Source organism: Protopterus annectens, chromosome 11.part0 (genome assembly GCF_019279795.1).
Source record: "Protopterus annectens isolate FY-2018-M chromosome 11.part0, PAN1.0, whole genome shotgun sequence".
Lineage (NCBI taxonomy): Eukaryota > Metazoa > Chordata > Ceratodontiformes > Protopteridae > Protopterus > Protopterus annectens.
The window spans coordinates 1544664353-1544690734 of NC_056745.1; the positions used below are offsets into that span (position 1 = coordinate 1544664353).

Here is a 26382-nt window from a genome sequence, read left to right on the forward strand (position 1 = left end):
TATAAGGCAAGACAGGATGTCAGTGATGAGCTGAAACTACCCCCACTGCTATCAATTGCTACACAGAAATTCTAAAAAGTACTCTGTAGATATAGATATATATATATATATATATATATATATATATATATATATATATATATATATATATATATATATATTATTAACGGTGTTTGTTGCTCCTATTCTATTAAATTTTCATGACACTATATACGTGTATGGGATGAGGAATATTATGCTGTGTACCTATGTATTTTGCTGTTTACTTGTTTGTGAGTTACTGTGTTTGTGTAATATGTACACAGACATGTTTAGAGTCATCAGCTATGTTGTCTACTCATGTGACGTACATTAGCCATTCACTTCAATGTAGCTTTGGTGGACTTCCACACCACTCTGTGGGTGAACATATTCATGTGTCCCTTTATATACCACTGTCTGGCTTGACTGTGTGTCTATTTCATTTGCTTACATTCCTTATTGATGTGGACCTCTGTTGTCTACTCCCCTTCCTCACTTTACCGCATATATATATATATATATATATATATATATATATATATATATATATATAGTTCCCCTTCAGAAGGTCGAAAGGCTGAAATCTCAAAATGCATATGGCCGAAGCCATATGCTCGAATTTCAGAAGCTCGACTTTCTGAAAGGGAAAAAAAAAAAAAAAAGAAACACAAAACAAGGTTTCTGAAGGGGGGCAAACACCCACTACTTATTTATTCCAACTCTGAGATTGTACTACAGTGCAGAAAGGGAAATCTCCCATTCTGTGCTGTATGCCGATCCCAATTCAGAAGGCCAAGCTTCTGAAATTTCGAGCATATGGTCTCGACCATATGCATTTCAAGATTTCAGTTGTTCAACCTTCTGAAGGGGAACTCTATATATATATATATATATATATATATATATATATATATATATATGTTTAACATTTATATTTATATATATATATATATATATATATATATATATATATATATACGTTTAAACTCCCGCGGTGGTGGTGCTGCGGTAGCATTGTCACCTCACAGTAAGACGCTGTCCAGTTCGATTCTCAGCTAGAGCGTCTTCTGCGTGGAGACATGCTTGAATGGGCGTACCTTCGTTGAAGGTTGTGCGTCAGGGCTGGTAACTCAGCACGTAAAAATCAACTACCAATCATTAGCGGACCGGAGTTCCGCTGTGGTGACCCCTAACCAGGAAAAGCCGAAAGACACAACAACATATGTTTAACTTTGTCTAGATTAACATCATTGTTTTGTGTTTTCGCTGCCATTATACACTTCCAAGGCATTTGAAGGCAAGGTCATTTTTTTGTTGAACTTCATTTTGAGTACTAAGCAGGACATTATTTAATTAATTCCTAGGCACAGGCTGGCATTCTTCATCTAGTCATCATCATCATCTTCTTCTTTCGGCTGTTCCCGTTAGGGGTCGCCGCAGCAGATCACCTGTTTCCATTTCTTCCTGTCCTCTGCATCTTGCTCTGTCACACCAACCACCTGCATGTCCTCTCTCACCACATCCATAAACCTTATCTTAGGCCTTCCTCTTTTCCTGTTACCTGGTAGCTTCATCCTTAGCATCTTTTTCCCAATATACTCAGCATTCCTCCTCAGCACATGTCCAAACCAACATAATCGTGCCTCTCTGGCTTTGTCTCCAAACCTTCCAACCTGGGCTGACCCTCTAATATACTTATTTCTAATCCTGTCCACCCTTGTCACACCCAGTGCAAATCTTAACATCTTTAATTCTGCCACATCCAGCTCAAACGCCTGCCTTTTTGTCAATGCCACTGTCTCCAACCCATATAACATAGCTGGTCTCACTACCCTCTTGTAGACCTTCCCTTTCACTCTTACTGGTACTCGTCTGTCACAAATCACTCCTGACACTCTTCTCCACCCACTCCATCCTGCCTGTACTCTCTTCTTCACCTCTCTTCCACACTCACCGTTACTCTGAACTATTGACCCCAAGTATTTAAACTCATCCACCTTCGCCACCTCTACTCCCTACATCCTCACCATTCCTCTATCCTCCCTCTCATTCACACACATATATTCTGTCTTAGTCCTGCTGACCTTCATTCCTCTTCTCTCTAGTATTATGTTCAATATCATTACTGATTATTATTTCGTAGCATTGCTGCGGATGTGTAGTGACTTTGCTTTCCAACTGGATTCTGTTCATCAAGTGCAGGTCACACATATACGAGAGTACATCTGTGTTGCCTCTAAAATGGTATATGTCTTTCACATCTATTTCACATCTTTAGTCCAATTCCCATTTATTTAGGTTGTGTACATGCACTTGTGTAATACACAATTACATACCTGGTTTGTTACAGTTGGTATTGTGCTTGTTTGTTTGCCTTTCAACTCACATGGTTGGCGGTTCTACTCTAACCTCTGTTTGTCTTCTCCTGCTTTCCCTGGCTGGATTTGCTCATCCATGCTGTAGCTTGGCTTACACTTGCACTGCTGACAGACTTTACTGGATTCAGTATCCACTATGTACTGCAGTTAGCATTTATTTCATTCCAACTTACATCAGCCATCAGTGGTACTGCTTCAGGTTTGACTGCCACATAGTACGCAGCATCTCAGCACTACGTATTGCATAGGTCCATCTGTGTTTGTGTGTTGCACCATGGCTGATATGCATCTCTGCCCTGTTTGTCAGTTTACCTTCACTGATTGTGTACAGTCTGCTGTCTGTGTAATTTATCTCCCCTCAATGTTTTTTTCAACCTTTATCTGTCATCGCTTGTGATATTTGTTATACATTTATCCCTGCTGTTTTTCCCTGCGCTTTTTTCCCCATCTTATCCATTCCTTCCATTCTCCAAAAAACAAAAAAGTAGCCTAAGCCCACCAAAAAAAAAAAAAATACCCATGCCTCTCTGTCCATCCCTCAGATTTTCCTATTTCTGCACCTCTTGTGTGTCTCTCTTCTTCACCCTTACTCCATAGGTTCATAGGTAGGTACTAGGCTATTGACCCTAGGGTCTATATAAGCCTAGCCAAAAAGGTACCCTGGCTTTCGCCACCCAAGAAAAATAATTTTCCTGTGCCCCTGTCGAGCAGAGCCACAGAAGTGATCCCCGGGGTGAATTTCCTATTTCCCATCCAATCATCAATTTTTCTTGGAGTGCTGAGGAGGAGCTTTGATATAGATAGGTAGTTTGTTCCAGAGTATGGGAAGTCTCTGGGACAGGAATCTATCCCTCCAATGCTAAAAAGGAAAATACTTTTCTGCTTTTCTATTTCCTTGTTTCCCTGGGTGTGCACATTACTTGTGTCCCCTACACTGGTCCCACACTCATTGTTATCTGTTAGCCATGGTGAAGTGGCCATGATTGCCTTTCACCTTCATTATTTTTTATGTGGAAATTTGTAGATTCCTATTTTAATGTGTGTATGTGTGTATATATATATATATATATATATATATATATATATATATATATATATGTTTACTATCAAAACTTGGAATCTGAATCGGTTGACCAGCATGTGGTTGACTTGCAGTTTCCAAGTTGGCACTACAGCAAACGGGTAGTGTAGGTTGAGCATTTTGGGTTCAACATTGTGCAGGGAGGTCACGGTTTAGTGAGGAACAGGGAATTAGCCCCATTTCCTTACTGTAGTGTGATCTTGGAGTTAGTATATTTAATTTGCAGGGGGATCGAGCAGCCCCCCTGCAAAATAGTACAATTAACGTATCATTGATTGTAGAGTGTAATGGTATGTTAATGTGCATTGCATGGTGAGTGACGTCACCTACTGCTTTGTCGAGCTTATTGAACCAGGGATTTCAGATGTGCCATTTCTGATGTTCTGTCTTTGTACACATACAGTATTTCCAGATGCAGCTCTCTGCATCAGCTGCAATTTCCCTTAAGAGTACACAGACACCACAGTCAGTCTGGGGCTGGTTTCTCCCTCTTCCTCCAGATACCAGTAAGACTCCTCACTGGCAAAGCTATAGAGCTGAGATCTCAGCTGAGGGTCCAAGCCAAGACCTCCAGCACCCTCTCTATCCAACCAGTGCTTTGTGTCCCTGCCCAAGCAGCTGACACACACACTCTTTGAGGTTTCATTTACACACACACACACACACACACACACACACACACACACACACACACACACACACACACACACACACACACACACACACACACACACCGTTTACTAGCTATGCCCCTTTCTGCCCAGACTATAAAGTAGTTTCCTCTCTGCCACCAGTTACTCCTGCCATCTACCTTAAGACCCTTAACAAAGGTGACCAATCTTACTGTGTGATATTAATACTAAAACAAATGGTAGATTGACCAAGAGCAAGGCTATTAGGAGTCGCTCACATAGTGTCACCAAATAAATATGCAAGTACTCTCAAAACTTAAATATCTCTACACAGATCAGCCACAGTGAAAGGTTAAAATATATTTAATAATAAATAATAAAAGAACAAGACAATACTAAATATATATTCACAGTGACATCAAAGTTCAAAACCACAGGAAATACTTAACATAACAAATTGCTTTCCTTCATGCTTCTAAAGTAGCAATTAGTTCACTCCAAAAACAATACAGGAAACTTTTTAATACAGGCTTTGTGTCTCTAGCTGCATTGAAAACTTGAGAGATACCCTCTTTATGGCATAGCCTATAAAGTGATTTAATTTCAAATATTTTATAAAGTTTGCTGGACTGAGTTAACCCTCCAGTTTCCTCTATTAACATACACATTTAAACAGTTACAACAGTGCATGTACATTTCTGTTCTCTTCCAATAGGGCACACTGTGGATATATTTTAAGCACAGCACTTTACAAATACCTTCTCAACACAAATATCTGTACAGAGCAGTTTGATATACACATAACATACAGTTCTAATACAGTTGTAACACAAACATCTTATATAAATTAGTTTGATATTCACAAATAACATATGAATATTTACAAAATTCCGGCTAGCTGTGCTGGCAGTACCTCCTTTTGTCACAGACAGATTGCTGAACATTTGTCATCCTTTATAGTTTGTGTTATTTGCATTGCAGTTGAATTATTGAAATTGACTGACATTGATAATGCATGTCCCAGTTTATGAAGCACTTTTCTGGACAGATAGAGATTTGCTGTGCATGCTTGTATGTGCGCTGACTTTGCTGGATATAACTGTTTTGGACTGAGTTATTCTATGTACACTGTGACATGAGCATATTACTTGTTTATCTGCAACTTTTGCATGGAAGTTGGTGAAATGTGCTGGATTCTGCAGACTTTATGAAATCTGGACCATGATATTTACTTAATTAGGCTTCTAGTTTAAATGTCTGGCATGCCAGGTGGCATTTATAGGGTATTTATTTGTTTAACTTGGTCCATTTTTTCTGGAGTCTGATTATTTAGTCCAGTTCAGTAAACAGGCTTGAAAGTACAAGACTTACAACTTACCCTGTGGTTGTGTGAACTCACAGTTGATTAGGTGCACTAAAGTGTTCGAGCAGTTTTGATGCTGTACGGGCAAAATAATTATACTTTTCAGCCCATTCACTGATCTGTTCTCTGATAATCAGGTGTCAGTGAAAACAGGCCACGTGATACATATTACATTTATTTAAAGAGTCACGGTTGTAGGTTTACCGAATTCTTTTAATTAGAGGCAGGAAAAGACTTTAATGGCAAGCAGAGTGAGATCCACGATGCCCTTTTTACCCCAGGCCCTTCTCCTTACAATGCTAGGATTGCTACCTTTTCAGATGCCCAAAGAGAGAGTTTTTTATTTTATTTATTTATTTATTTATTTTACTTACAAATGAGATTTTACAAGACAGTACCACAAACCCAGCAAATGTTTCTATTTATTATCAAAGCAAAGATCCTCTGGAACTGCAGTCTGATTGTTGGTTTATCAGATCATGATTTTTCAGAAATGGCCATATTTGTGCTGGACTGATTTTCACCAAGCCTGCCCATCATCAGGTAAGGAGACTTGCATGTTGCACAGCACTGCTGCTTCAAGCAACATTTTTAGTAAAACAGACTAATGTCAGACATAAAGGCTTCATAATTACCAATCCATATTTTTCTTTTTGGATTAGACCCTGTAAATATTTGACAGTTGAATGGTTCAGTACAATAATAATCATACCTTTCAACTGTCCAAATTTCCACGGAAAGTCCAGTTTTTGCCTTGTTCCTCATATGATTTGTGGTTTTCTGGCAACGCACTGAAGACTAAAGTCACTAAATAATATCAGACATTAGTTTCAGACTTCATATTCTTCAGAAAATGCATAATAATGCCAAACCTGTTATTCTAGATACAAGGCCATGCCCAACCCAGAATTGATGAACATGCTCCACCTAAAAAAAAACAAATCCCCAAGAGACACACGCTCTAGGGATCTAACCATCACCACAATGATAAATAGGATGTGCTGGAGAGATAGATTCCTATCCCAGAGACTCCCCATGCTTTGGAACAGGATTCCAATCTACATTAGGCAGAGCCCCTCACTAACACTCCTCAAGAGAAACCTTGACAAGTGGATGGGAAACAGGAAATTTACCCTGGGGAATCACTACAGTGGCTCTGCTGGACAGAGGCACAGGGAACTAATGGCTCTGCTATACCGAGGCACAGGGAACTAATCTAAGGGGGTGGAGAAAGCCAACACATTCTGGCTAGGCTTATAGATGCTCTCGGGCAGATAGCCTAGTACTTACCTATGAACCTAATATGAACCTATGAACCTAGCAACTATCAAAGTTTATCGGAGAAACATTTAAAATCTGTGCCTCACCCCCCATTATTTTTAGCTTTTGCTTATCTCTTGCTCTGAGGGAGATAGGGAAATGGTGAAATGAGGTAGTTAATTGTACAGACTTCTATAGATCCATCCACAACCCCTTTTTCCCATTTTTGCACATAGGGTTGGGATGTCAGTCACTTCAACGGTGACAACCATCTAGAGCTAAGATTCACACTGCCAGTGACTAGCCCTGCCACGGATTTCTGTAGACACTATTATTTTATTCCAACATATTACTGCAGCAAAAGGGACATGCATGCATCTCAGTCCACCTACTTTTTTTTAAAAGAAGCGTTCCTATAGTGTCCCTGCTTGTAACATTTCAGTCTTGCTATTTGTAAGTCTTTTGATTTGTTCATAGGTTGATACTAGGCTATCTGCCCTAGAGCATTTATAAGCCTAGCCAGAGTGTGTTTGGCTTTCGCCACCCATTTTAAATTAATTTTGCTATGCCCTTTTTCGAGGTTAGTATACTGTGCCTCTGTCTAACAGTGACACAGAAGTGATACCCGGGGTAAACCTACGATCTCCCATCCACTCATCAAGATTCCTCTTGAAGAGAGTCAATGAGGGGCTCTGCCTAACCTGGACTGGGATTTTATTCCAGAGTGAAGGGAGCCTCTGGGTTATGAATCTGTCCCTCCAGCATGTCCTATTTATTTCAGTGCTGAGGTTCAAGTCTCGAGCGTAGCTCGATGGGATTTGGATTTTCTGAGGTGCAGCATGTCCATTAATTCCAGGTTGGACATGGCTTTATACGTCAGGCACAGATCGCCTCTGAGCAGGCGGTATGCCACTGAGTAGAGCTGGAGTTTCTTTAACCGGGCAGCATATGGCATCTGTTTGAGCCATTTGATCCTCTTGGTGAGGTACTTTTGGGGTCTTTCCAGTTGCTGCAGGTGTCTGGTAAGGTACATCCCAAAAGGGGCATTGTACTCAATTATGGGCCTGATGAGGGATGAGTAAAGAGGCACGATGACCTCCCCTGATCTAGATGTGAATCCCTTCATGATTTGTTGTCTTCAAAATCATTTTAAAACTAAAAGGGTTACCACCTGTCCCTCTTTGCGAGGGACAGTCCCTCTTTGGGCAGTTCTGTCCTGCAAAAAAACCTTCAAAATAGCAAATGTCTTGAGATTTTAGGGTGAAAATATTTCCCAAGTTTTCTTTAACAGTTGCATAAAACAGTTATTTTTTTGTCTGAAACTTCTACATTTTATATGAAACAGCATAAGCAAATCAAATGCTATAAGAATGAGCTTTTATTTGTGCAAAAAAGTGAAGTTCTGCCCTTTTCACTGGCCGTAGGTATGTTTTGTCCTGCAAAATCTTAACGTTACTACAAAAAAAATGTCCCACTTTGGGCATTTGAAAAGGTGGCAACCCTAAAAGGGATACACTTACAGGTCCCATTACCAAAATGTGACAAAAATGAAAGTGAAACTATTTTATTTTCATGCTAGTTCTTTCACTTGCATATTCCCTACGTGAAACGAACATGATCACTTAAATCTGTGGATTTTACTATATGTTTTGGAAAGGCGTGCCAGCAGACTTCAAACTGGGATCGCTGGGGACGAAAGCTACCATTAAGGATGACCCCCCTTGTGGATTATACAGTAAGTGGTCTCCCCGCGTCTCACATGGCCACGATTTTACGCGCAGTAGAGCTAATCCTGCTGGGAGTCGTTTGCAGCCTTGCAATACCGCCGACCGGACAAGGTGAGCTTCTGTGTTTTGTTCTAGTCACTTCTAGCCTAGGAGGTGGTCGGGGACCTCATTGCCGCAGTAGCCTTGCAAAATGCAAATGCGAAACTGTAAGTTGAAGGGATTACATTACACTCTTGTCACCGTTATTAGACTTCCACTAGTTATGGAAAGTACTTCATCCCCTTTGTGTTGCTACATGGTGAACCTTCACAGATCATGTAAAAGTGAAAAGGTTTTCAACGGACCGTGCTCGCCCCCTCCCCGGCACATATTCATATGAAAAATGAGGTTCTAAAACCAAAAATGGGGCAATCCTACCATTCAACCTTCTCATGACTGTTGGAGAAAAGGGCGCTAGTGTAGAGTACTGGCTCACCAGATGCGGAGCCATGCACACTCCTGCGCAGAACTGAAGGTGAGCCAGTACACCACACTATCGTCGAGAAAGGTTGGTGTAAATTGCACTTAATAAATAACGATATGAATTAGAGTTATAGACTTCTTTTATTTCATAAAGTATATATTAATTCAAGTTATCTTATTATATCAATGTGTCAAGTTAATATTTTAAAAGTGCCCCCCACCTTTACTCTGTCCTGATTATTTCTGGATTTGGCCTTGATTCTTTGGGATTTGGCCCTGATTGCCTGGTTAAGAGCTATGGTGGCAATTATGGCTTCAAGGTTAGGGTTAAGTCAGTGTATCTTGTTTGTCTAGTACAGGGGTCTGCAACTTGTGCCTCTGGAGCTGCATGTGGCTCTTCCACCTCTCGGCAGTGGCTCCCTGTAGCTTTGAAAAATAATGGCCAGCCTACCGCACAACACACACACACACTGAGAGCGATCGGACGATGGACTTTATTTTGCTGTTATAAACTTGCTAGAATAACATGATTCCTGTTGCCATTCATTCCACACACAAAGAGCAATCAAGCGATCCCCTGGCAGAAGCAGCAGCATCTTCTGAAAGGTTTCTATCACTCTCAAAGTCTTACCACAAGAAATCTGGACAGAGCCATAAATAAAGGGGAACAAAAATAGAGGTGGACTTTAAATATTGCTTTAATAAACTTAGAAACTTACTAGAATAACATGGTTTCAGTTAACATGCATTTTACACACACACACACACACACACACACACACACACACACACACACACAGTGATCGAGCAATCCCAACAAAGGAACAAAAATAGGGACGGATTTTAAATACTGCTCTTATAAACTTAGTTCTTTTATATTTAGGATAATAACTATATTCAAAACTTTATATGCTGTGTTATCTTCATTTTAGAGGTCACATAGGTTTTGTGACTCCCGATGAATTTTATTTGGTGGTAGAGGGGCCAAAATGGCTCTTTTGATGGTGAAGGTTGCAGACCCCTGGTCTAGTAGGTTGTTACAAACTGAAATTGAAGTCCCTTCGCTTTAAAATAACTTTAATTAGAAAACCAAATTTAAAAGACAAAGAACAGGAACACCTATATAACCGTTCATGATTTTACACCAGAGAATTTCTTTCCAGATAACATTTTTTGAGTGATAGTTAAATAAATATATGTTGTCATGGCTTAGTGGTTCTGTACTTTGATTATGATGCAAAGGGTCCTGGGTTCAAACCTTGTCATTCTTTAACCTTGAAAAAGGGCATAGCAAAATAAATTTAAAATGGGTGGCGAAAGCCAAACACATTCTGGCTAGGCTTATAAATGCCCTAGGGCAGATAGCCTAGTATGATCCTATGAACCTATTACACAGTAAATTTCTGGGTCTTTTATTTTTTCTGACAAGACTGCAACCCCACGTAACTACAAGCACTGCTGGTGATTCCCTGCTATTTTTTTCCCCACACACCCTCCCAGTTATTGTTGAACCTGGTGATTTTAAGTTGCCCACCCGTACTGTAAATGGAGCATTATAAGCTCCTCCCTTTTTACACTGCTGTTGGTATTTTTGAGTTATTTGCCTTTCCTTGGGCTTATTTTGAAAAGCATGCATTCTACCTCTCATTGTCTGTTCTACTGAGTTACTTGCTCTGAATTCATTATCTAGCTAGCTAGCTGTTGGATAAAGTGGTGCATTTTTACACACTAGCAAGACCTTTTCTGTGTTTTTACATCAAGAAGTCAGTGGATTTTCCATCTAGTGAACTGAGTGGTAGCCTGATATATTTAGGTTGGGGAAACACTTGAGATTTTTTCATGTAGTTTTATTGGCTGGAAGGTTTCTTAATCAGTTTATCTTGTTTTTAGTGCCTTTGTAGATTCTGTACAGTTGAGTGTCTCTTGGCTCATTTCTACAAAAAAAAAGTACTTTTATTAAGTTATCACATTTTTAAATGCTGTTTAAAGTACACTGCTGTATCCGTATCTTTAAGTTTGTTTATGGTAGCATTTTACTCCGGACACTTCTTTACTGTGCATATACATTAGGATGACTGGGATTATTCATCTTGTGGCAATAGGTGTTTACCTGGTCTGTCTGAGCTGGGAAGCACAGAAAAGGTCTCTACGTGTGGTTATTGTATTGGCCAGAGAGCTCAGTCAGTTTTGTATACTTCTAATACTGGTATAAATTTGGCACATTTGCACAGAGCTGTTCACGGTGCTAGTGCCCTTTACATATGCAAACATCTGGAAACATTACTTATTTTCATTAGTGTGAAAGTTTACTGTGCTGGTTACCTTAATATAACACCCAGAACTATTGCTGCTCAGATAGCATCTGATTTAGCACTGGGCAACATCACTGGTTAGGCTAGCTGCAGATTACACCATGTAAGCGCACTTCCCTCATCTGGTTATAAACACTGTCCACTCCAATCCTTTCAAGTACACATTAGGACCTGCAACCATGGATGGACACTTTCCTGCTATTTCTGCATCCAGCTTGATGGACATGGGTATCTGAGGCAATGTAACAATTGCTTTATGTACACTGCCAACCACTTAATTCTCAGACAGACAAATGCAGTATGTGAAAGATGTAGTTACACATTGACATTGGAGGCTAGACTCTCACATACAGACACAAAAAGCAACAAACAGGGTGTCAGTGACTCACACACATCACGCACAGCACCCACAAAGGACCACACACACAGACCAATATATGCAGAAGTGCTCACATGTAACTTACCCAAACCTCAAAGGCCTGTCAGGTGCAGTCCTGAGAAACTCCACATGTGCACAAATAAGACAATTTCCATTACAACACATAAAACCACTTCTCATTGTGTCTCAACTACAAACCCCATAAGGTGAAACACTCCATGACCCAATATTATGGTCATAGCAGACTCCATTGTGAGACACACTGATATCCCTCTTACCAGGCTGGATAAGGGGAAGTTACAGTTAGTTGGCTGTCAGGGGCTAGGACTCACCAGATCATGCAAGCACTCAGTTCAGTTACCCCTAAGTACCAGTATGACTCAGTCATAGTCCATGTGGGCATGAATGACCCGAGATGTACCTCCTTGAATTGTATGAAGAGAGACATGATTGAGATCTCAGAATATGTGTCACAGGCAGGTATGAGCCGAGCATTGAGCAACATTATACCATCTCCAAGGATGATGCCACAGTACCAGCAGAAAATGATCAACCTTAACAATTGGCTTAGCTACTAGTGTCATTCCAAAGGGGTCCAATACATGTCAGTCTGGGAGGACATGGTTGATAGGCCATGCTGCTTTGCCAGGGATGGTCTTCACCCGTTACCTCTAGGCTTTCAGATATTGACCAAGACATTATCCACCCCATAGTGCCTTTTTTAGGCATTACCAAACAGATGAACCTTCTAACATAATAAAAGCTACTCAGGACAAGCCAAAAGTGTTACTGTTCTAGGAACCTCAACAAGAAACTGCACTCCCTGAACGCTCTCCTCACCATGGAGAATGATGATGTCTATGCAGTTACTGAAATATGGTTCAGACCATGGAAAGTACTCCAGCAGTGCATGGCTGAAATGCCTTTCATGCAGTCTGACCACCCACTGAACATGAAAGAGCTAAAGGTGAAGGTGTATCTATCTACGTAAAAGGATAAGCACACCTCAAGGATGGTCAAACAATATGACATGCTTGAGCTACTCCATGTCAAACTAAATGGCAAAAATCCATTACCATATTCTTGCTAGCTACAGGTCCATCACTATGAACTAGGAAATCCATACATCATACCTGAACTTAATAGAATCACTCACCATCTCGCCCAATGCCATACTCATGGGTGGTTTTAACTACATCTTCATTAATTGGGAGGCATACACGACCACTAATATGCAGGCCCAAAGATTTCTTTACTTTATAAATTCAAGTGCCCTGGAGCAGCTAGTTTGCACTCCCACTAGGGGAACAAATATCCTAGATTTGGTACTCACAAATGTGGGAGAGTGCTGCACCCTCCCTAGTGTTATGTTCTCACTAGTAAGATCAGATCACAAAGCAGATTCCCTTGAAATAAAGGTAAAACTAGTTCCCCCACCTAACCCCAAAAACTAAGAACATCTCTAAGGTAAATTACCCCCTATTAAGGGGTAGCATAGCTGGTTTTCAAGCTCCCCCAAATCCAGAAAACACAGAAACCTACTCAGAAGTAGACGCAAGAGCCCTGTATGACCATATAAACAGCTGCATAAAAACATCAGTACCGCACTGAAATAAACCCAGGTCAAACCACAAAAACAAGCCACCGTGGTGAACTCCTAGTATTAGGTTGTACAGTGAAAGATGGAAAATCCTGTAAAGAAATAAAAGGGAATGTGTACAACAAAGAAATAAGTCCCTCATTGGTCTAAACAAGTGAATCAAGGAACTAGGCAAGTCTCTGAAAACAGACTTTGAGGTAAAAATAACCTCCAAAGCCAAGGATAACCATAAGGCATTTTTCAGTTATGTCCACAATCTTAAGAGCAGCACCCAACAATGTGTGAAATTAGTTGTAGATGACATCACCTATATGCAGCTGGAAGATATAGCAAATCTGCTGGCTGACAGATTTAGCTCAAATTTCACCTCCATATCACCCCCAGGCCTCCACAAAAAATACCCTCCACCACTCAACTGCCAGTTATCACCAAAAGAATAGGTTGCCACTGCATTCTGTAAAGCTAAAAGCACGGTTTCAATGGGGCCTGTTAGTATACCAGATTGTCTCTTAAACAGCTTAAATCAGGACCTGTCAGTCCCATTAGGATCTCTGTTTAATCACAGCCTCTGGATTAGCTTTGTCCTGATAAAGTGGAGGACAGCAACAGTCATCCCTGTGCATAAAGGGGAACCATCTACTGATACGGGAAATTACAGACCCATTAAGTTTGACTAGTCTTATATGCAAGGTCATGGAAAGAATATTCATGGACCAGATAAATAATGACATAGGAGACCTCCAAAAACTAGACCTGACCCAATTCGGCTTTGTCAAGGGCAGGTCATGCCTACTGAATTTGGAGGATTTCTTTGAGAAAATCACTAAGGCCATGGATGAGGGTAAAACAATACATACCACCTATCTCGAGCAGGCCAAGGCATTTGACAATTCCCCACTCAGGTATTATAAGTCATTTTATTTTATTTTACATTTGTTGACTGGGAGAGTCCGACTGGATACATGTCCATTTTCAGTGGAGGCTCGGGGAGAAAAGCTCCACAAATCAATTACAAACAATTATAAGGAGTATAACAGCAGCAGTCATATTTACACAGACAGTACATGAGCATGAAAATTAAAATTAGATACATAGAATAAAAAAAAAACATATTTTACGATTTTTTACTGTTAGAATAAGTCGACACATAAGTAAGTAAGAAGAATTACAGAATAAGATACAAAGGTGAGAGCTGCATCTTGAAAGTTGCATCTTTTACAATTTTATACAGACTGTCTACAAGTTTGACGTTGTCAGGTTGATAGTAGATAAAACAACAAAGCTGAGTGGTAAGATATATAGACTAAGTATAAAAGCAAGTGTAAAGATGGAGAAAGAAAAGAAAATTATAAAAAAAACTGTGCCTAGCAGTGTTTTAGTCCCCTATATGTATAGGTACTAACTGAGAGGCCAGGTGTAGAGGTGACACTGTGAGGAAGCTGGAAGTTAAAAAACTCAAAAAAATAAACTTTTAAAATTTAAATTAAACTCACAAAACTGAGCATAATTCCCTATGCCATCAGATGGATAGCCAGTTGGCTCATAGACAGGACACGTGGTTAAAGTGGGTGAATCCAGATCCCGCAAGAGGCTAGTTACTAGTGGTGTGCCACAGGGCTTAGTACTGTTACCACTCCTGGTCGGAATATACTTCTCTGAAGTCGGAGCAACTGTGGAAGGCCTCTGGATGATAAAGGTTACCAATGAGTGCAAGTTGGGGGCAATCACTGAATGACCCAACAATGTAGATATCCTCCAGGAGAGTTTAATCCAGACAAATGATTGGTGCCAGCCTAAAACTAAATGCAAAAAAATGCATTATCATACCCTTTGATAGCTTCAAATACCCCTTCAAATTATAACATCAATAGCATGCCCCTTAGACACAGAGGAGAGCGATCTAGGTACATAGAGAGATAGATAGTAGCTTGAACTTTGATTGCCCCTTAGACACAGAGGAGAGCGATCTAGGTACATAGAGAGATAGATAGGTAGCTTGAACTTGCATGCCCCCTAGACACAGAGGAGAGCGATCTAGGTACATAGAGAGATAGATAGTAGCTTGAACTTTGATTTCCATGTGTCCACAGTGGTGAGGAAGTCCTTTTATGTGGCACAATTTATAAGTAAAGCTATGGCATCCACATCCAAGCAAATTATAGTCCTGCTAGATCTAAGCAAATTATACTCCTGCTGTACTCAGTCCTCATTAGACCAATAATCGAGTCCAGTGTGCCATTTAGCATGTACTTGATTAGGCAGTTACAGCAATTGGTGCGACCTCAGAGGTTCCTCACAAAGAAAATACAGGATGTAAACAACATGAACTATGTGGATAGACTAAAAGCCCTTTCCCTTTACTCTGTCTCCTACTGCTTATTAAGGGGTGACTTATGTCTGACCTACAAGACACTCACAAATTCAGCCCTGATGGAGTTGCTACACATCTGCAAGTCAAACAGCATGAGGGTCACCCAATCTAGGGATTTAAACTTAGTCAGAGACTCAAACAAATCATGCTGGAGAGACAGATATGTTTCTCAGAGATTGACTCTTCTTTGGAACAGGCTTCCTATTCACATTAAGCAAAGCCCTTCCCTGGCCCTTTTCAAACGTAATTTGGATCAATGGATGGAGAATCGCAAATTCACACCTGGAGTGGTGCATGTGTCCCTTATGGATATGGGCAATCTGTAAGATACTCAATACATAGGTACAACTCCATGCCATGCTCTTGCCCCAAGGGGCCATATATCGGGTAAAATTGGGTTATGTTGGCTAGGCTTGTAAGGGCCCTTAAGCCATTAGCTTAGTAATCTCCTATGAATCTGTGAATCTAAGATATAACACTGCAGAGTAAATGTGCTAAACAGAAACAAGAATGAATTCACTTTTAAAACAAATTGTGTAACCAGCTTTGGTCTTGCCAGAGTTATCCTCTTTTTTTGTATCTAAACTTCTGTCTCTGCTGAACCCCTCATTCCTGAAAATGTTTTCTCTTATTTATTCATTTTATTTGCAGTTTGTTAACTGGGAAAGTCCATTGGGCCGAAATGAGCCCATTTTCAATGGAGGCCTGGGGAAAATAATAACATATGCATTGCTTATCTGAGCTACTGGGTCACTGCACTTTCTTATCTTAAAGTTTCGAAAAGGAAGGTGATGATGTGTGTGTGGGGGGTATATTTTAAGCTATATGAAATAGACACGGGTGCTATTATATGGCAAGACTGGCTTGGTTGATGTGGAGTGCAGAGAAGGTTGTTAATGTATACTGTGAACTCTATGACAGAGCCATGTTATTCCTTCTCCACACATCACAATGCCTGCCCTGTCCCATGTCTTACAAATGAGCAAGTCAACCTTCTGATCCACATTTTCAAATAGACATGAGCACCTTGTAATACTGAAGATGCCAAACTGAGTAATATGTTTGATGTACACAGATGCATAACAACAGAGATATGAGATGTGACTGTTGGTAGTGCTGGTAGCCCCATGGACAAAGCAGTTGTGGGGCATAACTGCATTCTGTTTCCATGTTAAAATGCAAAGAGATGTGCAGATGCTGTTTACATAGGATGTAGTAATGAAGGGGGAATAGCTGAATATTTGTCTAAGGATAAACCAATGCTTCTCCACTTTTGTGTGGTGGGATGTGACATTTCAAGATGGAAGTAAAGCAGGAGCTGCACAGTAATTAGTTTATTTACTTATTTTTAAAAATGTTTAGAAAATTGTCTGTTCCCAGCTAATCTGCTGTTTTTTTGTCTGGTCCTTACTGGATTGCAACTGCAGCTATTTGGAGGGTCTCTATCACTTAATCGAGCATTTAATTCATCAATCTTTTATTTATCGACCACTGTATTGTTGAACGTCATTTCAGCAAGCGATAAAAATCTTTCCCAGGGTAATGAAGCACTTGGCCAAAGGCACACCGGAACACAAACCTCACAAAATCAAACCCATCCAAGTGGATGACTTCATTCCCACACTCCGCCCTAACTATATACACCAACTTCGAGATTGCACTATGGTGGGGAAAAGGCCATAGTTGTGGTGCTGGCCAAGTACTTCCTTACCCTGGGAAAGATTTTTTGTCAGTCACTGAAATGACGTTCGACATATAGTGGTCGATGAATAAAGATTCAATGAATTAAACATTCGATTGATGATATAGACCCCTATTTGGAAGTAGTATATATCTGCAATTTGTACTTGTCATTACTGGACATCTGTGTTTGAAGATAAGTGCCACTGTTCTCTGATCAGATTTGAAGGATGCTATCTTATTGATCACTGCTACAGTAGTGTTAGTTAGATAAGTCATATCCTGCTAAGGATATAACAACAAGCCAGCTTCCAAAACTTCAGGATACCTTCCAAGCATCCAAAATGGCATGCAGTTTGAGATGACCTGACTAAAAGGCAAATTTGGGTGCCAAGCCCTCCAGAGCTGTACTGCAACCAAAGAGCATATTCCTATGAGGCTTTTTAGGGTCGACAGCCAGCTTGTGCTGTTACGTTGCTGGGCAGATGAGCTCTCTTTGGAGGAAGAAAACTTATATTCAGTTATTTTGGTTGACTATTAATACTTTCCTCTTCAGGAAACTTATTTTAAAGCTAACAGTTTGTGCTTTAACAGACTGTCGCGAGACTGTATTGCACTTTTAAAGATGAGTGTTTTTTTCCTGTCACTTTAAAAGTTGTTTAAAGTATTTAAAAGCATTTTCTTTCAGTTGAGAAATTTTGTTTATTTTACATTTTGGGGCTGGTAAGGGTTTTAAAGTGCCTTTTACTCTGTTTTTGTGTGAAAATTGACTTTTAAAGACTTTATATTTTTACTGGCTTTTGCTGCTTGATTTCCCCGGGAAAGGGGTACCATTTTTGGCTTGACCATAGAACAAACAGTTAGTCCCAAGGCCAGTATCTGTTCCAGCCACAAAAAGAAACAGAAAGAAATTAAGGAAACTGCCTTTGCCACCAAAGCAGGCTATCAGTTTGTCTCAGCTGTAGGTGGGTAGCTGTGATGTGGCCATATGTTACACCTCAGACCACACATCTTTTACCTCTGGTATAGCACCTACAACCACTATATGGACCAGGGGTAGCCATATCCTTTGCAGCTGTTGGGGTCACCTCAGTAGGCAAGAGAGAGAGAGATCCCTTTTGTTGGTTCTTGAGAGGGAACATAGAGGACTTTACTGTTTGGTCAGAATGTTATCCTCATCCCTGAAGAAGTTACTGCTGCCATTTTATAACACAGTGGGCCCCATTTTGTGTGTCAAAAGGAAACAGAAAGAGTACAGTTGTGCAAAATCTTACTATAAAGGTAGATGTCCTTGCCTTCACTGCTGCAGTATTCTTCACAGAAGGAGTTCCCTGTCATGGAAACTCGACATCCAGCCAGTCTACCAAAGACTTTCTGCTGCTTTTAAAAGTACGATGAACGTTACACAAACTCTCCTTCTGTAGCATAGGACATAAAGGTGACATTCAGGCCTAACGAAAACAGAACTGATTGGCCCAGTAGGAACACCAGTCCAAGGAGCCCAAGAGGTCATTTGTACATCCAGGAAGGCAAAGGACTAGGGGGATGGAGGGAGGGAGCAAATACTGCAACAGTGAAGGCAAGGATTTTACACATCTGTACTATGTTCTTACATTCACTGCTGCAGTATTCTTCACAGATAGGAGAGCACCAAAGCTAAAGAGGAAACTTGGTAGGGAGAATGAACAGAAGAGTCCCATAAAAAGCCACGAAGAACAGCACTAGCAAAACCAGCCCTAGCTCTAGAGATACCATCTAACTTGTAGTGCTTTGTAAAGGTATTCACAGATGTCCAAGTAGCTGTTTCAAGAATAGAATTAGTATCTAAGGCCTTGAAAAAAGCACAGAAGAAGCCACAGCTATAGTAGAATGAGCCATAACTGAAGAAGGAAGGCTCTTGCTATGAAACGTGTAACAAAAGGAAATAGCCTTAGAAATCCAAGAAGAAATAGTTTGCTTGGATACAGCAAGTCCCAAAGACCTAGGATGAAAACAAACAACTGATCAGATTTTAGCCTTAGTCTTATACAAACAAACCCTGAGCTGCCTGTGCACGTCCAGAGTATGCAACACCCTCTCACTGTCATCTTGCGGAGAGGGGAAAAAAGTAGGCAGATCATTTAATAGACTGGTTAAGTGAGAGCTCATTAACCACCTTAGACATAAAAGAAAAGTTAGTGCACAAGGACAATTTAACCTCATGAAAGATCAAAAAAGGAGGACAAGCCATAAGGGCCTGCAACTCAGATACCCAATTGGCAGACGTAAGGAGTAAGAAAAGAACAGTCTTCCAGGAACGATGTTGCAAGGAAACTGAAGCAGCAGTCTCAAAAGGAGCTTTCCCTGAGAGGTCTAATATTAAGGATGCATTTAAGAAATTGTTTCATCTCAAATCTAGTAGGTAAATGAGGAGGAAAAAGGCAGACAAGCAGATATACCTAATAAGTGGGCCGTAGCAGAAGAATAGGTCAAACTAGCATTGAGCAACTCAGAAAAGTAAGAGAGAACCAAAGGAACATCCATAGTAAGTGGATACAGGTTACGAGAGGCATCTAATAGAAAACATTTTCCATTTGAATAAGTAGGATTTCCTAGTAGCAGGTTTCCTGACCTCCTGCAGGACTTGTAGCACATCCTCAGAAAAAAAGTGTCTATGAGGAATCAAAATCGCATCACCCATAGTGTCAATTGAAGCATGGGCAGGTGGGAATGGATGAGAGATCCCTTGTCTTGTGTGAGTAGATGCACCCTGTGAGGTAACTTGTGATGATTACCCTTGACTAGATGAAGAAGTATAGGGGAACTACTATACATAGTATAAATCTTCTAGAAGACTTAACTGACACACATATTTAACTATAACAAAACACTAGATAGAACAGAGCAAACAATATCTAACTGGAACAAATATATATTTACAATGAGAGACAGATTATATCTTATTAAATCAATCATTTTTCCCAAAGTATTATATTTAATGCAAAGTCTTTCACTGCCACCTCCCAAACATATCATTCAAAAATATAATGAACTAATATTAACTTTTTTATGGTTCCCAAACAAACCCCGAATTGCTCTAAGCAAACATTTACCAAATTGGGAAGAGGGTGGAATTAATTTACCAGATATTGAGACATACATTACATCATCTGTTGTCAAAAATATAACATTATGGTTAAATACCTACTACCTACCAATTTGGAAACAAATACACAAACAAATTTATATAGAACTTAATCACAATCATATACAAGATCAGTTAACTACCATACCATCACCCCTTGCTTGGATGTTAAAAGATCACTTAATGGGAGGAAAAATAAAAACAACAAACTGCCATCAAAGTATATAAGTTTTACATTAACAACATTTAAAGCATACATAAACAAAGTTCCAAATATAAATTTTTGTTTTTTCTGATTTTTCCCCATAGCTTTCACACCTACTATCCTTGGCACATCCCAAATTAAAAAAATTAACACACTCAAGAAATGTTCAATAAGCTACCTGCCTTATAAATAAAACTGAGCAAATGCAAGTATCAGTCAGACATTCTGTTCCAATTTTTATTGAATATTTTATTATAACCATAAATCAACCTTATCAAGATGGTGGTTACCTGTCTAATATTTATAAAATTGTTAAAAAAAAAACAAAAGTCTGCCATGCAAACACATACTGGGACTACTACACACAGATAAGCAACCACCCTCCTACTGAAGAGGGAAAATAAATTATCTTAAAATCCTCTAAACAGTTAACACTGCCAATATACTGGCAAACTATTCACTTGGAGATATTTGCACAGAACTTTCTGTATACCATAACAATTAGCCAAGATATTTGATAGTGAGGATCAATGCTGGAGATGTCAGACTAAAACAAGAGCGGTCTGGCAGCATGTTTTCTATGAATGCAGATTTCTCACCTTGTATTGGAATAATAGTAATTATTTTTTCCAGATTGTCTTCAATGATAATTACCAATTAAGAAAAATCGATAATTTTATTAAATTCCCCTATACCGAACTGTGCACCCAAAAAAGATTTTAAAATCCTATGGACATTGATGGCAGTAGCACACAAAATCACCATTCACTGGAAAAATGTAAACTCTCCCACGTTCAAGGAATTTAAAAACTTATCCTTAACAGTTGGACATATGGAAATATCTACAATGAAGAACAGAACTAACAGACCTTTATCAATTTATAACTATTGGATGAAAATATTGGAAATATTTGAGAAAATGGACAAATATATATGAACTAATGTTTAATTCTTCAACATGTACTTAAATGTAATATCCCAAAGTACTAGGCAGTTTATCTTTGCATTACAGTTTTATTGTTTAAACAGTTAGACCTATATACTGTTGTTTTTACATCCATATTAGAACAGGGAATTTTATTTGGGGGTTGCACTTTTAAGTTATGTGATTAGGGGATGATTTTGTGCTTATGTCCTCCATGTTGTTTGATTTTTTTGGTGCAGCATTTAATTGGAGTGATGTCATTTGTATAAAAGTTCCTGTATGGGTAGTTATAGTTGTCTGATGAAGCGGTAAGGTTTTACAGTAAAAGCGCTCACTTATTTTTTTATAAAATTTCTGTATTTTACAGATTTGTTGGCTGTGCTTGCCTCCTTAATATCAGCATTTTTTTCTGCCTAGTACTTTGGGATAGTTCTTGTAGTTTACTTTGGTGCCGTTGGGGTTTGTTTGTTCGTGTACTTAAATGTATTCATTTTTTTTCTGTATAGACACCAATGTATGTAGTTATATAAAGTTCTGAAGATAATAGGTTTAAAATTGTACATATATTATTTATTATGAATTCATGTAATGTTTGACAAAATATAATTTCAAATAAAAAAAAAATAAAGGGGAAAAAAAGAAGTAGAGGGAACCAGTGTTGTTGCAGCTAAAAGGGGGTCACCAACAAGATTTTGGTAGCATCCTGTTGAATTTTCAGCAGGACTTGCAGAATGAGAGGAAGAGAAGGGAATGCATAAAGAAACATCCCCTTCCAAGAAAATGAGAGGGCGCATACCTTCCATACCAGAGGACCTGGGACTCTGGCACAAAATAGAGGAAGTTGTTTGTTTAGAGGGGAGGCAAAAAGATCCACTTGAGGAGTACCTCACTGGTAGTTTATGTCTAGAAACACATCCCTGTGAAGCATCCATTCATGGGAATGAGTTAAGGACCTGCTCAGAGTGTCTGCCACAATGTTCTGGCAGGAAGGAATATAAACTGCCTGAAGAGTCACTTGATACATAACAGCAAGTTCCCATACCAGAAGTGGCAACTGCCAAAGATGATAAGATCTCATTCCTCCCTGTTTGTTGATATACCACATCAGTGTGGTATTGTCTGTGAACACCTTAAGAGGGCCTGGAGAGAAAAGAGGATGAAAGGCCTGAAGAGCCAGCAGAAGAGCTCCCCAATGCCCTGGACCAGCTAGTTGACACCCCCACAAGGGGTGCCAAAATCCTGGATCTGGTGCTTACCAATATGGGGGAACCACTGTAGCACCCCCACTGTGAAGTCTTCCCTGGTGATATCTGACCACAAATCAGTAACATTGGAAGTAACTATCACTCCTGAACCCCCCAGCAGCAACTATACTAAAACACTTCTCCAAAGCAATTATAACCTCTTACAGGATGGTATAAATAGCTTCACTGCACCCCCCAGATGGAACTGGCAACTATGCCGAGTTCTATACCAGTGCTTTATACAAACACCTGTATAGTTGCATTGACTCAGCCATACTTGATAGGACCAGAATAAGCTCAAGGAAGAGCAAACCTGCCTGGTGGACAATTGTCATTAACAGGCTTTACAATAAGAGGAAGAATTGCTGTCTAAGAGTAAGAGGGAGTGATCCCTAAACTGGAGACACTCCCTCCTCAGCTTAAACAAACAAATAAGATTTCTTGTGAAGTCCTCCAAAGCAAACTATGAGTCTAAATTAGCTTCCTCAACTAAGGACAACTATAAGGCGTTCTTTAGTTACTTCTGTAACCTAAAAGGAAAGGCCCAGATTTGTGCCGATCTGGTAGTTAATGATAAAACATATACTGAGCCTGTGGACATAGCTAACCTGTTGGACAACAGGTTCTGTGAAAACTTCACTCCCCGGTCTCTGCCACATGTACCCCGTGATATCCCTACCTTGTATCTCTAAAGAGCAGGTTGTAAATGTTCTCTCTAAGGCCAAAAGCACAGCATCTGTGGGACCTGATAACATCCCAGGCTGCGTCCTACATGGGCTCCAACAAGAATTAGCAACACCCTTGGATACTCCTTTCAGTCATAGTCCAAGCACCGGCTTCTTCCCAGCTGAATGGAAAGTCTACTCAGAGGCTGTCTCTGCCTTGCATATAAGGCAGTCTCTGACCCTGGTACATGGGTTACTCACTCTAAAAACCTTAACCTGGTATGTGACATTAATAGAACCCACTGAAGGGACAGATTATTCTCCCAGAAGTTACCACACCTTTGGAACAGACTCCCACTTCATGTCAAACAGGGTGCCTCATTGTCCCTCTTCAAAAATAATTTGGATGATTGATGGGTAACCATAAATTTACCCCGAGGATTCCACCAGTGTTCCTTCTTGGACAGGGGCAATAGGTACTGATCGTGGAAATAAGGGTAGAACTTGACTAGGCTTGTATGGGCCCTAGGGCCATTAGCCTAGTAACTTCCTATGATCTTATGATCCTGTGATCTCTTTGACATTGATGTGCTCCTTCTGCTGAAGAGACAGCCCCCTGTACCTTTAGGGAGCCAAATGTTGCCCCCAATCCCATGTCTGAAGCATCTGTGAACAATTCCTGAGAGGGAAGAGGGGGGATGAAAAGGAATTCCTGGATTCAGCGACAACTGCTGAATCTATCAGTGAAGTTCCTGTTTGAGACAAGGAAGAAGAGGAGAAACTACAAAGCATGTTGGAGCCACACAGACTTCAGAAACCACTGAAATTTAATTTTGGCCAGAGGGAGCATTAGAATGGTGGATGCCATGAAACCCAGAGCTCTCAGAAACTCCCTGGCAGAAATGGAAGCCAGAGGAAGAAGAGTATGAAAGAAAGAAATGCAAGTTAAGGCCTTTGGAGGGGGCAGGGATGCAAGCATAGGCACTGTCTTAATCCTGCAACCCAGAAAAACATGATCCTGAAAATTAGTCAGAGAAGACGTTTTGAAATGTATTGTGAACCCCAGACTCTGAAGAAGGGAAATGGCAAAATAAAAATTTGCAAATGGGTCTCTGGAGAGGACACCTAAATTAACAGGTCATCTAAGTAAGGAAATATTTGGATCCCTTGAAGCCTGCAAAAAGCAATCACAGAACCAAGGCAATAACTGAAAATAACAGGAAGCAACAGAGAAACACAAACATTTCATGAAAAGAGGATGTATCAGAATATGGAGATAAGCTTCATTGATATCCAGAGACATTCTATAGGCCTGAAAGAGCAAGTGAGGAAACAGAAGAAGAAGGCACTTTTAGAAAAGTGTTTAGATGAGAGAGGTCTAGAATAGGTCTCCAAGTACCCTTTTTCCTGGGCACTAGAAACAGTCCTGGAGTAAGAACCCTTTCCCCCTTTGGGACACAAGTACCTCTTGAATAGTCTCCTGAGTCAAGAGATTTTGAAGAACCACTGGGAAAAAGGGAAATTGTTCCTGAGAAGGTTAAGGAATGTCCATAAAGGAGAACATGATTTCCACACCATGCAGTACCCCTGACAAATGATCGACTGAACCCAGGAATACTGAGAGATCTGAAGCCAAACAAGAAGAGAAAAAGAAAGGTGAAGAGAAAGGGGAATGTGGCTGGGAAGAGACGGATAGTCATACAGCACCTGGTTTGTCCAGAAAAGAAGGCTTCTGAGTCCCTAAAAACTGAGTAGCCTTAGCAGTAGGAGCCTATTTGCCACTCTTCTTACCTTTAGTAGAAGGGTGGAATTGCTTACGAACAAAGGCAGGTTTAGTGGGGTAGTTTCTCTGAAATTTAGGCACAGAAGAAAGAAACGCATTTTTAAACTCCTGTAAAGCCTTACCCTTATCCTGGAGGGACTTAAACAACCCAGCAGCAGCTTCCCCAAACAAAAGTTTAGAATCCAGGGGAGCATCCACCAACTTAGCTTTAATATCATCAGGTAGAGGTTGAAGCCTAAGCCAAGAATACCTCCTCATCACCGAACCAAAAACAGCAGTTGTAGATTAGGCATCTGCCACATCATAACTACATTTAATAGAATTACAAATGACTTGAGAGGAAGTTCCTAGCAAGGAAAGAACAGAAGTTTTACTCTCACAGTCTGGAAAACATACACACACCTGGGAAAGGATGGAATAGGCTTACTAGCTATACCCCTTTCGGCTCAGACTTAAGGTAGTCATCACTGCTCCAGTCAATCCTGCCAGCTACCTTAAGGCTGTTCCAAGGGTACCCAATATACTGAGTGATATTAATATTAATAGAAATGGTAGTTTGACCAAGAGCAAGGCTATTAGGCGTGGCCCACACAGTGTCACCAAATAAATATGCAAGTACTCTCAGAACTTAAAAATCTCTATACAGATCAGCCACAATGAAAGGTTTAAATATATTTAATAATAAATAATAAAATAACAGGACAATACTAACTATATATTCACAGTGATATCAGAGTTCAGAATCACAGGAACTATTTAAAATAACACTGCAGTACAGGCATACACAAATAAAGAATATCATCTAAACTAAGCTTCACTACATTCTTAACTGAATCTAAGAGAATTACTGTAACTTGAGAACTTACTAATAGAGCAAGGCAGATGTGCTAAATGGTTCTTGTCATGTCCAAGACAGAATGCAGAATGCTCTGTCTCACTAAGAGACTTTTCAAAATAGTATCTAAAATATTACTGCTGGAATAGCTTGCAGAATGAGATCACTTCTTGTCATCTGACTTCTAGTTCCCCGGCAAAAACAGCCATTAATCGCAGTTGGTAGCATTTATCATCTACCTGAAAAATGCTCAGACATGGGCTTTTGCTCAGATCTTTGGCAGATGCTGGACGTTATTAAAACAATTGCATTCCATCATGCTTTCAAGACTAGTA

At 40.0% G+C, this 26382-nt stretch overlaps 1 protein-coding gene across 5 annotated transcripts in view; it reads left to right on the plus strand.

Moving 5' to 3' along the window:
* The first annotated feature begins 8331 nt into the window (after positions 1-8331).
* Positions 8332-26382, plus strand: part of IL15RA (interleukin 15 receptor subunit alpha) — a 733105-nt gene continuing 715054 nt past the window's right edge. For all 5 annotated transcript variants that reach the window (XM_044088815.1, XM_044088819.1, XM_044088817.1 and 2 more), the window contains exon 1: positions 8332-8573. In XM_044088815.1, the coding sequence (XP_043944750.1) occupies positions 8447-8573 (127 nt within the window). In that variant the 5' untranslated portion in view covers positions 8332-8446. The remainder of the gene's footprint in view (positions 8574-26382) is intronic.